Source organism: Culex quinquefasciatus, chromosome 3 (genome assembly GCF_015732765.1).
Source record: "Culex quinquefasciatus strain JHB chromosome 3, VPISU_Cqui_1.0_pri_paternal, whole genome shotgun sequence".
Lineage (NCBI taxonomy): Eukaryota > Metazoa > Arthropoda > Insecta > Diptera > Culicidae > Culex > Culex quinquefasciatus.
This window is the reverse complement of record NC_051863.1, coordinates 151,931,514-151,946,033: the sequence shown is the minus strand read 5'-3', so window position 1 is coordinate 151,946,033 and position 14,520 is coordinate 151,931,514. Positions and strand designations below refer to the sequence as shown.

Here is a 14,520-nt window from a genome sequence, read left to right as displayed (position 1 = left end):
GCTTTAGAAGGTCACTTTTTCTCACTTCTCACAAACGACGCGTCGCGTTTTCCGAGGAGTTATTTTTTGTTTGCTTCTCTCACATCTGTGGTGAACAATTTTGGCTTTCTTATTGGTATTTTTGTTTTCACTTTTGACGATTTCGTCTGCGGAACGGGTTGGTCATTGAGATTTCTGCGACGATTTTTCAGAGCTTCTTTGAAATTTGAATAAATCTCCACCGAACCGTTAAAATCGCGTCGAGTTTCACTTTTCTCCCCGCTCAGTACTGAATCCTTACGCAGCTGGTACTAGATTTATGGCACTACCAACTGGCTGGCTGGTTGGCTGAGCTACTAAATTACGGCTCAAGTACACCGGGGTTCACTTCACTTTCGTTTAGTTGTATGAAAATTTCACTTGAAACCACTTCCGGTCGATCGATTTCCTGCCCCTTGCGTGATCAGATCACACGCAGCTATGAGTGATCTTGAAGTTGGGATCAACGAAACCGAAATGAAAATCAAAAGCTTTTTCCGCGCGCCGCGTTTGAGGAAAATCCAACCAACGACGTGCGTCGTGAAAATGCGTCCGTCGCGGAAAGTGCGCGAAAGCGAATTGAGAAACGGCGGCGATTTTTGGCGAACGGCCGCCGCCACAGCCGCTCGGAAAGAAAGTGGATTTCGCCCAAGATTTTGCCGATGAGTTGAGAGCATTTTTCTTGAGAGAATTTTCGCCAAGTTTTGCGGGGTTTTTCTCGACGCTCGCGGAGGGAAAGAGTGGATTTTCTTGCGCAAACCTATGTTTTTGTTGATGGTTAGGAGCGATGACATCGAGTAGAATGGGTGGAAATCAGCTTGGGTTTATTTTCATTTTTTGTTGTGTTATTTAAAATTGATTTTTTTTAATTATCATATAAAAAAATACTGATGTTATTCGAACATTGTGATACAGCTCAGACTCGATTATTCGAAGTCCTCTGGAAAAATCACTCCGGAATCTCAAAATCGCAGGTTATGAAACAAGTTACAAAATGATTAATTTTTTAACACGAGTCAAATATTTATCTAACGATGCTTTGCAAGTTGAATAAATGTGACGCCTTTGATTGTGATTTTTTTATGCAGTGACATAATCCCATGTGATTATTGGAATGTTTACCAGTCAAGGCCATTGACGACGTTTCGAAAAGTATTTTTTGCAATTCCGTCGTGAAACTAATTACTTTTCCTGTCATTCTTGAACGCCGAAACAGCCTACTTTTCTGTACCGAAAATAACAGAATCGAATAGTAACCCTTTTCAAAACAAATGCTAAAAAGTTCTACTTTTCAGCACTGAAATTGGATGCTGAAAAGTTGAACTTTTCAGTACTTGTTTCGAAAAGTTATACTTTTCAACATTTTTTGAATTAAACGATTCATTGACTCAATGCATGGACATTTATCTTATAATTCTGTTCAAAGGGTGTTTTCGAAATTGCAAAAAACGTTGTATGGTACTCGTTGCAAAACTTGATTTTGCATCACTCGTCGTATTTATCCAACTCGGTGAACCTCTTTGGATAAATGTACGACTCGTGCTGAAAAAATCCTCTTTTCGCAACTTGTTGCATAAACTACTAATTTAGTATTGTGTTTAACGTCGTTATGAAAAGTTATATAATGCACTTTTCAGTGCTCTTCTTTTGTGCGATAGTAAGCAGACTCAAAAGGACCCCAGAAATGCTTTAAAGAAACATGGGAATTTAACAGTTTTAGAGATAATCGCAAATATGAGATACAGCCATGAAAAAAACATTCATAAAAAAATACATAAAATTAAATAATCATAAAATCTCTTCTGGTAACTTTTACGCTAGGTCTATAGACATATTAGGGGAACAGCATCTAATTCCAACGTGCCTCTAATGTTGGCTGGTCAGAACTTTGACATTCAATTAAAGACAATTGAAAGCGAGTGATAAATATCTCAATATGAAGTGAGCAAGCAAATTTCTATCAAAAGTTATGCAAAATTAATTGTTTAAATAGTGGAAATCAGCAAATTGGATGGAGTTAAGAGCCAGTGCTTAACCTGTCAAACATACGAGAATTTCCCCTAGTTATATTTCTAGTTTTTGTTCCAGCATGAAAATGTAAACAAAGGTTATTTATTATGTTTTGTTTCACTAAACAAATTGGACCGTGTCCAGTGGCAGCGCATCTGGAGACAGCTCATGACCCGGAGGTTGTACGAGTAGTAAAAGTAAGTATTTATTTTCTCAGGCGGGTATGTTGTAGTAAAACTTTCAAATTCCTTATTTTACAGCGTATTTATCAGTTTTTATTTAACGATGTTGTCTGAAAAGAATCCAGTATTTGTTATTGAATATCGCAAACGTGGTTACTGTTTGCGATATTCAATTTATTAATCTTCTTATCCGCTTTTTAGATTGTAGTGTAAATTGATTAATGATAAAATTATTCCTATTTTCCTTATTCCAATCTGGCTCGCGAGAAAACAAGAAGTGGGTGAAATTTTCAGTTTTCATCTCTAGCTGGCAGTGGCCGACTGTACGACTGTCGGGCGGGAAAATAAAACAATAATTGAACAAAACGCGCGGATTTTGTACCAGCAGCAGTGGCAGTCGTGCAAAACTGATCTAAAAATAAAGCGACCAAGCCATTTGCGCGGTTTGACTTGGTATGAGCGTGTGGACCTATTTTCGACCCATTTAAAAAATACATTTTGCTGTGATTGTTCAGATTCCCCCTTTAAAAACATATTTCAGATAACTTGACACAATAAGTCTAAATCAGCATCATCGATCATGCGTATTTAGGGGTAATCTCCTTTGGCGACGGCGGCATGGACCAGCAGATCATTTGCCTTGGGCACACGCAGAAATGGACGGAAAATCTCGTCGTCATCGCCATCATCATCACAAACGGCTTGAAACGAGTCCGTTGACTGTTTGAAAGATTGTAATCAGAAAACGTTCGCAATGTGGACGTAGACGTTTGCTTTTATACAAAGTTACACCGATTTTAGGTAAATTTATTTTCTTTTTGGCAGATAGCTTTCACTTCTGAACAGAAATGATTTTTCACATCCAATATAGCTTTAAAATCTTAGTGCTGATAATAAAGATTTTTCATCGCCAAAAGATGCTGATGCTTAAATCTTTTAATGTCGTAGATGGTATCATTCACTCTTGCAGCAATGACTGCTCTACTCGGCCTTTTTTTGAATTATAAATCAATTGAGATATGAAAAATGCATATATTTGTTTGAATGTATTGATTAATCCTAAAGAAGAATTTACTATATTGAAAATGATAATTATACAAATAGCTGAAAGGGAATGATACCTTTTTCAGTTATGATAATAGATTGAAGATTTTTTTTAAATAAAATAAAAAACACATTGAATATTTAAAAAAAATCTTTGGAAATCAAATAAAAGTAGTTTTCAACAAATTTTGAACAGTTACAGATTTTTTTTTAAATTATGAAAACATTGATAAATACAAATATTTAAAAGCTCTCAAAGAGTTATGTTTTTCTCAATGAAAATAAGTTTGAATCGGAAATGAATTATTGGGACAATAATATGCTATGAACAGCTAAATTAGTTTCTAGATAACAAGTTTGAAGTGTATTTCAAAGAAAACAAAATTATCATCTTATTTATTTTTGAATTTTGAAATTTTTAAACTGTTCTGTAAAATTGGTTTTAGAGGAAACAGAAAAACATTTGTTTGCGAAAAAATCAATTTTCAAATTTAGATCAAATTTGAAACTTTTATTTAACTTAACCAAATTTATTCAAAACTAAAAAAAAGAAAAATTCAAAACTAATTAATAGTAAATAAACTTAGTCAAACAATCATCTTTTTTCTAAATTTGACTTAATAAATTAAATTTGCACACTTTCAAGCTGAAATTTGTATGAAACACAGTAACTATCTAGAAACTAATTTAGCTGTTCATAGCATATTATTGTCCCAATAATCCATTTCCGATTCAAACTTATTTTCATTGAGAAAAACATAACTCTTTGAGAGCTTTTAAATATTTGTATTTATCAATGTTTTCAAAATATCTGTTTCAAACAAGACTATTATTTAAAGAATCAATGAAAAAAACTATTTTGAAAAATCGTACATGGACCGTTGTGTGACCCAGCCCAGTTATTTAAAAAAATATAAATCAGGGTTGACCAAAGTATGGCCCGTGGACCTAATTTGGATGATCACGTAAAATGACCCTTTGTCCCATCTGTAAAGAGATTTTATAATTTTCAAAAATAATGGTTTAGTTTATGTCGTGATCGGGGACTTTCTTTTATAGATCAGTAGTGCGGTGCCTGTGTGGACGCGCAGTCCTGTTTTTTCGTGTTATTTTCCGTCTCTTTTATGTCTCTGTTCGAGTGCATGGGGTGATTGGTCATTATAATTAAATAATGGCATCAGTAGTGCGGTGCCTGTGTGGACGCGCAGTCCTGTTTTTTCGTGTTATATTCCGTCTCTTTTATGTCGCTGTTCGAGTGCATGGGGTGATTGGTCATTATAATTAAATAATGGCATCAGTTGTGCGGTGCTTGTGTGGACGTGCAGTCCTGTTTTTTCGTGTTATTTTCCGTCTCTTTTATGTCTCTGTTCGAGTGCATGGGGTGATTGGTCATTATAATTAAATAATGGCATCAGTTGTGCGGTGCCTGTGTGGACGCGCAGTCCTGTTTTTTCGTGTTATTTTCCGTCTCTTTTATGTCTCTGTTCGAGTGCATGGGGTGATTGGTCATTATAATTAAATAATGGCATCAGTAGTGCGGTGCCTGTGTGGACGCGCAGTCCTGTTTTTTCGTGTTATTTTCCGTCTCTTTTATGTCTCTGTTCGAGTGCATGGGGTGATTGGTCATTATAATTAAATAATGGCATCAGTAGTGCGGTGCCTGTGTGGATGCGCAGTCCTGTTTTTTCGTGTTATTTTCCGTCTCTTTTATGTCGCTGTTCGAGTGCATGGGGTGATTGGTCATTATAATTAAATAATGGCATCAGTAGTGCGGTGCCTGTGTGGACGCGCAGTCCTGTTTTTTCGTGTTATTTTCCGTCTCTTTTATGTCTCTGTTCGAGTGCATGGGGTGATTGGTCATTATAATTAAATAATGGCATCAGTAGTGCGGTGCCTGTGTGGATGCGCAGTCCTGTTTTTTCGTGTTATTTTCCATCTCTTTTGTGTCGCTGTTTGTGTGCATGGGGTGATTGGTCTTCTTCTTCTTCTTCTTTTTTTTTTCTTTATTTTTAGTTCGCGCGTTCGTTGGCCAATGAGTTTTTTTTTGTTCTCTTTACATAGTTTTCGATAGAAACGATCCAAATTCTTTTTTTTTTTCTTTTCGAGACAAGCAAGTCGTATTTCTGGATTAAGTCCTTTCTATATCATCGATGATCGGAAGGCACGCCGACGAATATGTTTTAAGGCTTATGATATAAAATCATTTTAATGAATAAAGCCCTTCTTACATCACCGTTGATCGGAAGGCACGCCGACGAAGAATTTCTGGAGGATCGCGGTCGAATTAATACTATATTTAAAATTCTGGATAGCTATCTTTCGGATTCGATTGTGAGTAGCGGGACTTATCGGTTACTATGCAACGTGTTTTTTGGAGTCTTTTTATATTTTAAATGTATAAGTCCTTCTATTATCATCGTTGATAGGAAGGCACGCCGCCGGTTAAGTTCGTTTAAGTTATTGTTTTAATTTCATTACAATCGGTTACGTGGTGTCCTGTTTTCTTTTCGTTTATATTCGTTGATCGTAATAATTTATTCCAACTGGCATCTTTAGTAATAACTCATCTACTATTTTTGACATTTGCTCGCGTTATCTTAATTGTACCAACAGTAAAAATATACTGATAAGTCCAGCCCATAGCACTACTGCTCGGTTGGCACGCGTTCGATTAAAACAAACTTTTTAAATAATCAATTATTTATCTTTCCGCAGCCGGCTGCCTAAGATTTAAAATTTCAACCGATAAACAAAATGCTCATGGTCACATCACTGCCACTCGTGAATCCTGACCTCATACCCATCTACTAACCCCTCAAAACTCATGTGATACTTTGTCGGAGAAGCAGTCGATTGGGCGGTCTCTATCACTCAAGTATCGGACTAACATTCCCATCCACTTCCCCGTGACCCTACCACTGGTCGTGGCCGGCGCCGGTATTGATCAGCACGATAGGGGCCTTTGAGAAGTTGCGAAGCGAGGAAAGATAGCTCCCACTTATCTTCCACGGCTCGTGGATGTAACTTCTGGAGGTCCTGGTCAATAACGGAGTAGCAACTGCGGGTGGGCACCTATGCTTATGCTTATGCTTATGCTTATGATCGGGGACTTTCTTTTATAATAAAAACACAGATATTTTGCAATTAACAAACAACACGTCTTATTCCACAGAAATTAACCACAAAACTGATTTGACAATCTTCATTTTCTCTTTCGCCGGCCGCACGCATCTCGTTGTTTTCTCGCTCGTTGTTCTCTCTCGCAGCTCGCTAGTGCGCTCTCGCACTCAATCCACAATCAGCTAACAAGGCAATATTCATGAAGGTGCGCACTTTTTGTTGCGCTCTTAACTCTTATTTATTAATTATATCAATCTTATAATAAGTACTCATTTAATAATTTATTACATATTCAATCCTGCAACCCATAATCCCTACAGTTTAAACTTTTAATTTGTTTATATTATCCTATAAACACAAAACTAGTTTTAATTTTGATCCAGACCAAACGAAAATATTTTGTTACAACATCTCTTTGAAAATAAGTTTGAGTTTGAAAAAAGAAAAAAATATACTTTTTAAATAAAACAGTGATTGAAACGTTTAAATTTGGCTCAATAAGAAAACTTTGAAGATTACAAAAATATAACAAATTCCATATTAATTTAAAAGTTACAATACATCATTTTTCATGTCATCAATTGATTTCTTTTTGTTCAATCTCAATAGAATAACATTTTTGTTTATTTGATAGAGATAGTTGTCAGTCACTCGTAATAAAAATTTCAAGATTTCGAATCCCAAGAAGGAAGGTTGTTAAGTGCAAAATAAGTTAACTTATTTTGCACTTAAAAATATTCCTGAGCTATTCTCTGGTCCGATGGTTCGGTTTTCAATGTTAAAATATGAAACATTCGTGAAATTTTCCGATCTTTTCGAAAAAATACTTTAAATTTTTTTAAACATACATTTTACAAGGGCCCTTTTGAAATGTTAGTCTTGGTTTAAAAATTTTGAAAATATTTTTTTCGAAAAGATCGGAAAATTTCACGAATGTTTCATATTCTAACATTGAAAATCGGACCATTAGTTGCTGAGATATCGACATTAGAAAATGGTGTGTTGTTTGGGTGGGACTTAGAAAACATCAATTTTCCTGTTTTTAAACCTTTGCATGGCAATATCTCAGCAACTAAGGGTCGTATCAGCAAAGCTCAAAAATGCAAAATATAGAGAATTTTCTCAGCTTTTCAAAAATATTTTTTTCGAAGGTGGGCAAACATGTGCACTAATTAAAGAAAGGAAAAACTGCGACTATTTTCAAAAAAGTCACCTAAAAATGGATTTAACTTAAAAACGGTGCACTTTATCAAAATTTCACTAGAGTACTTTTTGATTGCAAATTTGATTTTACATCGAAAAATGAAGCGAACAATTTTTCGATTTTTTTTTTTAAATCAGTATTTATTCAAAAATTCATAACTCGCTCAAAGATTTTTTGCACAACCTGGAAATTTCTGAAAAGTTGGCTTTTGATGTCCCCTAAAACATATCAAAAAATAAAAAAATTAAAAATAGTGTTTTTTTTTGCAAATCAAGTTTTAGTGACAAAAAATTTAATTAAAAATCACCAATTTTTTTTTACCGTGTATCATTTTTTCCAGTGTAGTCCATATCCATACCTAAAACTTTGCCGAAGACACCAAATCGATCCAAAAATTCCTTCAAAAGATACAGATTTTTGAATTTTCATACATCATTTTTGTATGGCCAGCTGCCAAATTTGTATGGAAAATTATAAGGATAAACTAATTAAGCAAAATGGCTTCTATGGGCATACCGAAGGCACCAAAAAAGTTTCAATCGGATTAAAAAATACAAAAAAAAAATCGAATGACCGAAATCTGAGAGAACTGCTCTCCTTCTTGGGATTCGAAATCTTGAAATTTTTATTACAAGTGACAACTATCTGAGATTGGAAAAATAACTGTAAGAACATCACTTTTAAAACATTTATCATCAATCGCACTTGATTAAAAAAATACACCGTTTCATAATCTCTTCAAAGTTTATGTCACCTCTTTCAAAACATTTTACAAAAATCTTTCAAATTTCAATGGAAACATAAGTGCATTCAATTTAATAGAGCTTTATTTTATACAATATTGTTGTGAAGCCATTTCACCCGGCCCGCGAATTATTTCAAAATTGTTCTATGACCGGCCGTTAAATCTGTTTATGAATTATTAAATAAATAAATTGATTGTCTGAGTTAAAAAAAATAATTTTGAGGTCATAACAACATTCATCATGTTGAACTTAATTCTTTTAATTTCTAGATTGATTTTTCTAAACTGAAAAATGGTGCAAGAAAACAAAATTATCCATTCCGTAAAATTGTTAAAATAATGGAAAAACTTGAATATTTGTCTAAAAATGTACAAAAAGACACGTTGTTTAAATTTCTTTGAGTTTTATTTGGTTTTACTTTAAATTGAAGTTTTTTTTCTATTTTATATTTTTTTATACAAATATGTTAGCAAAAACTAATGTATTTTTCCAGAATAACTTTTGAGTGATAAAGTTTTTTTTTAATAATGCTTAAAAGGAAATTATTTTTACTGAGAATAAATCGCAGCAAATGTTTTAAAAATAAAAAACGTAAAATATATAGCTGTGTTGAGGAAATTGAACATAAAAAATTGCAACGACCATTGAAATTGAAATTTGAAAACAATAACTACCTATATCATTTCAAACAAACAATAATTAAAATAAGTCAAATAAACACATTTTTGAATCTTATTTGCAACACTTGTTCTGTTATTTATTTACTTTAAAAGAACCCAATAATAAAAATCGTAAGAAATGTGTTTACTTTTTTAACCTTAATCAAATATAAGTTCCGGCCCGCCACTGCTTCAGAAAAATCAGATCTGGCCCGCAGGGCCATGAAGCCATTGTGATATATTGTAATATTATAGTAGTCTATGATTTAGTAGATCATAGTAGTCAATGATATGTAGGTCAATAAAGATTCATTACCACCCTTGTCATTCTACTGAACGGACCTGTTTGGACGTCTCTCTCTCAACATTACATTGGCGACGAGCGGGAGTCTTGGAAACGAAGAAGTTGAAGTTGTTTACTGAAAAATCTAATTTGGAACTGAAGATCAATTTATTTCAAAATTCAAATTGGAACTTTTAGAATCAAATTTATCGAACATTCAAGTATAAATGGCGAGAGTAAGTCTGAATGTATTAAGAAAAATATATTTAAAAAAATCAAAATAATAATTTCAAATTATTAGAAATTTTTGCCAATTTATTTTTGTTTGAAACGGTTAGATTACGCTCTACCGGGATTGGAACAAATGAATTGTTCAATCTGATTTTGTCGAGACTCCGGTCTGGCAAGAGAAACGGCAGTACTCCGGTCTGCCGGGATCGAAACGAATCCGTTCGTTTGATTCATTTTGTCGAGGCTACGGCCTGACAAAGGAATCGACAGTACTCAGGTCTGTCGGGATCGGAACAAATCCGTTTGTTCGATCTATTTTGTCGAGGCTACGGCCTGACAAAGAATCGGTTTGACTCAGGTTAACCGGGATCGGAACGAATACGTTCGTTCGATCTAATTTGTTAAGGTTCCGGCCTAACAAAGATATCGGTTTGACTCCGGTCAACCGGGATTGGAATGATCTATTCATTCAATCTGTGTTGTTCAGATTCCGGTCTGACAAGTACAAATAAAATAAATTGGCAAACAGAAAATCTGAACAAATTGAGATATATTTTTCACTGAAGTCTAGAAACTTAATTTATTTCAATATGATATTAATTTAAAATATATTTTAGTTGGAGTGTAACATTTTACCGTTTATTGAAAATGAAGACGGACCAACCAACGTTCGATGGGAAGCATGGAAAGATCAATTTTTGGCTTATATGGCATTGAAAAGAATTAATGCTCACGATGAAATGTTTAATGCTCTACAATGTTTTGGCGGACCTGATGTTAGAAAAGTTATTAAGACATGTGGAGAAAATGCTGTTGAAAATTTATTTGAAGCTGCTATGGAAGTTTTGGACAACTATTTTGCACCCAAAATGTCATTACGATATGAAAGACATCGTTTTCGGCAAATGTTGTTCAATCCTAAAGAAAAGTTGGATCATTTTGTTATTCGTTTACGTTCTCAAGCAACACTATGTGGTTTTGATGATCAACTTGAAGAGATGTTAATGGATCAAATTGTATTTGCGACGCAGAATGATGATAAATTACGGGCAAAATATCTTGAATGTGACAGAACATTAGATGAAATGCTGAAAGTTGGCCGTACTCATGAGTCAGTCAGAGTTCAGGTACATTTTATTTATTTTGCAGAGAAATTATTTACAATTCAAATAAAACTAATCAATTACTATAGGTACACGAGTTGCGTAACAAACCAGTGCATGATTCCAGAGAAATTTGCGGAATTAACAGGAAAGATATAAAATGCAGTCGATGTAATGGAAATCATTTAGCTAATAATCCTCGTTGTCCGGCTCGTGATATTTCTTGTCATTACTGTAACATGACGGGCCATTTTGCGAGATGTTGTATGTCCAGAAGATCTGGTTTTCAAAAGATGCATAAAAAGGATGATTATGGTAACACGAACAAAAATTATCAACAAAATCAAAAGCATCAGATGAAGACACAACAAAAGTTTGTTCGGGAAGTGGATGATGTTACAGAAAAAGTTGAAATCCGTGAATTATTCCATTTGGACGGGAAACGATCTGTTGCGCTGGATGTAGGAGGAGTCGAAGTAAATTTCATTATCGACACTGGAGCAGATGAAGATGTACTAAGCATTGATGATTGGAAAAACTGAAACAAACTGGATTTAAAATGTTTGATGTGAGGAAAGGCAGTGACAAAATTTTTCGTGCTTACGGTAGCTACAAACCATTGACTGTACTTGGAGAAGTTGATGTTGAAGTGAGGCATAAAACCAATGCCATCGAACCACATTATTTGTTATTCAAGACGGAAAATGTTCATTATTATCTGGAAAATCAGCAGAAGTTCTTGGAATTGTTAAATTTTTACATGCTATTACACAGACTCCATTTCCGGCAATAAGAGGTAATGAAATATAATGTACATAAAGCAGAAGATATAATAAAATGTAATGATTAAAATTATTAGATATGTTTGCTTCAATAAAAATCGATAAAACTGTTCCACCAGTTAGACAATGTTTACGTCGTATTCCAATTCCACTAGAGGAACTCACATTACTTAAATTAAAGGAATTAGAAAATCATGATATAATAGAAAGAGTCAATGAAGCTTCAGAATGGGTCTCTCCTATGGTAGTTAAGAGGAAAAGTGCCAATGAGGTTAATTTTTATTTTAATAACAAAATATTATTTATAAGCATTATATTATTTAATGTAAATTAAAGGTGAGAATAATAATTGATTTACGAGAAGCTAATAAAGCAGTAATCCGAGAAGTACATCCTTTACCAACAATGGAACAAATGATTTCTCGATTGAAAGGCAGCAAATTTTTCACAAGGTTCGACATTAAACAAGCTTTTCACCAACTTGTGCTCAAAGAAGATTGCCGATATATTACAACTTTTATTTCACCTCTTGGTTTAATGAGATACAAACGATTAGTTTTTGGTTTGTCAGCAGCCCCTGAATTATTCCAGAAAGCAATGGAGAATATTTTATGTGATTTTGCGTGGGTAATTGTATTTATAGACGACATATTAATTCACGCTCCTGACAAACTAACACTGGAAAGAAGAACAAAATTGTGATGGAACGATTAAAAGATCGAAACATATCTTTGAATGAAGCTAAAACATTAAAATGTGTAACAGAATTAGAATTTCTTGGATATCAACTGTCTGGAAATGGTGTTACAATCTCAAATTCAAAATTGGATACAATAACTAAATTTCGAATTCCAAAAACTGCTGAAGAAGTACGAAGTTTTAGGATTGATTACATTTGTCAATCGCTATATTCCTCACCTATCTTCAATTGCCAAACCATTAAACAATTTGATCAAGAAAGGCATTCCTTTTAATTGGACATCGGATCATCAAGAAGCATTTGATAAAATAAAATTAATATTAGCTAAGAAGGAGACCTTAGCAATTTACGACACAAACTTAGAAACGTTTGTAATGGCTGATGCGAGTCCAGTTGGATTGGGAGCAGTATTATTTCAGAAAAATCAGAACGGAACATATCAAATTATTGGTTACGTGTCCAAAACATTATCAGAAGTTGAAAGAAGATATGCTCAAATTGAACGTGAAGCGCTAGCTTTAGTGTGGTCTGTTGAAAAGTTCTATTATTATCTTTATGGAAAATTCTTTTGGTTGATAACGGATCACAAACCTTTGGTCACTATTTTTGGAGAACGAGCAAAACCGAGTGCAAGAATTGAAAGATGGATTTTAAGATTGATGTCATTTAAATATCAAGTGATCTATCAACCTGGAAAGTCTAACATTGCCGATCCATTTTCGAGACTATGTCAAGATGCAGAAATTTGTGACGAAAGTTTTGATGAAGAAGCGGAGAGAATTATTCGAATGGTTTCACATGATATTTGTCCAGCATCATTATCACATGAAGAAATAAGTGACGCCACATGTAAAGATATTGAACTTTCTGATCTTATCAAATGGTTGCCGTATCCAGTTAAAAGATGGCCTAAAACCTTAATTAAATATAAATCTTTCGCTAAAGATTTATCAACCGATGGCTGCATTGTACTAAAAAACAAGAAGATTATCATACCAAAAATTTTACAAAATCGTGTTCTACAGTTGGCTCATGAGCCCCATTTAGGAATTATTGCAATGAAAAAACGATTACGTGAAAAAGTATGGTGGGTTCGAATCGATAAAATGATTGTAGATTTTGTGAAAGCTTGTGAAGGATGTTTATTAGTTTCTAAATGCTCGACCACACCAATGACAAGAACACCACTACCAACTGGTCCCTGGAAGAAAATTGCTATTGATTTTACGGAAATTATGAATAACACTCACTTATTAGTAGTTGTTGACTATTTTTCACGATATCCTGAAGTTGAAATAATGCCATCAATGACTGCTTCTGCAACAATTTATAAACTTAAGATAATTTTTGCAAGATTTGGATATCCGGAAGAAATTGTGTGCGATAATGGACCACCATTTCACTCAGAAGAGTTCATTGTTTTTAGTAAGACTTGTGGCATCAAAATTAATTACTCTGTTCCATATTCACCATTTCAAAATGGAATGGTTGAAAGATTTAATAAATCATTTTTGAAAACAGTGAAAATTAGTGCGACTATGGGCAGAGATTGGAAAACAGATTTACAAAATTTTCTTTTAGGTGAAATTCAGTATACAATGAACAGAGATAGGTAAAGACTTAAATCCTTTATTTTAGCTTATCGGTCTACACCACATTCCGTAACAGATGTGGAACCAGCAAAATTAATGTTTGGAAGAAATATTCGAGATAAATTACCGACAATAGATTCTACCAAAGCATCACCAGATTACGATGCAATTAAAGACAAAGACCGAGAAAATAAAGAAAAAGGAAAACTAATTGGAGATAGAAAGAGGAAAGCAAAAGATTCTTCGATTGATGTCGGCGATGAAGTCATTGTTAAAAATTTTATAAAGAAGAACAAAATGACTACCAATTTCAATCCACAGCCTCATATTGTAGTTAAAAGGACTGGAACGAGATTAACTGTCAAGAATAAGCGAACCGGAGTTGAATTGGATAGACATGTTAATCATGCAAAGAAACTACTTTCAGCAAGTCCATTTGAAAAGGAAATAAATGATAGAGATGTCAATCCAACTGAGGAAAACGGCAGTACAACGATTGGAGAAGATGTCAGCACGCGTACTTCGAGAAGGATTTCCAAGAAACCGAACTACTTACATGATTATTCATTATATCAGTTTGATGAAAATCTAAATTAAAGTTCATGTTAAAACAAGGAAGAGATGTGATATATTGTAATATTATAGTAGTCTATGATTTAGTAGATCATAGTAGTCAATGATATGTAGGTCAATAAAGATTCATTACCACCCTTGTCATTCTACTGAACGGACCTGTTTGGACGTCTCTCTCTCAACATTACAGCCATGAGGGCACCTCTGCTCTAATATTTAAATGACGAAAATGTCCAATATTTTAAATCATAAAAAAAACTTCATGGACAATAA

The 14,520-nt window shown here is 33.9% G+C and overlaps 1 protein-coding gene across 4 annotated transcripts; it reads left to right on the top strand.

Moving 5' to 3' along the window:
* Positions 1–9,221: 9,221 nt before the first annotated feature.
* LOC119770673 (uncharacterized protein K02A2.6-like) lies at positions 9,222–14,395 on the top strand. Of its 4 annotated transcripts, XR_005278940.1 has the most exons (4): positions 9,222–9,502; positions 10,115–10,624; positions 10,690–11,396; positions 13,721–14,395. XR_005278940.1 is itself a non-coding variant. In XM_038265992.1 (3 exons), the coding sequence occupies exons 1-3, from the start codon at positions 9,494–9,496 to the stop codon at positions 11,140–11,142; spliced, it is 972 nt and encodes a 323-aa protein (XP_038121920.1). In that variant the 5' UTR covers positions 9,222–9,493; the 3' UTR covers positions 11,143–14,395. The 4 variants fall into 4 exon arrangements, 3 of the variants coding, with proteins under 3 accessions (XP_038121920.1, XP_038121918.1, XP_038121919.1); XM_038265992.1 differs by having other exon boundaries at positions 10,690–14,395; XM_038265990.1 differs by having other exon boundaries at positions 10,115–14,395.
* Positions 14,396–14,520: the final 125 nt, after the last annotated feature.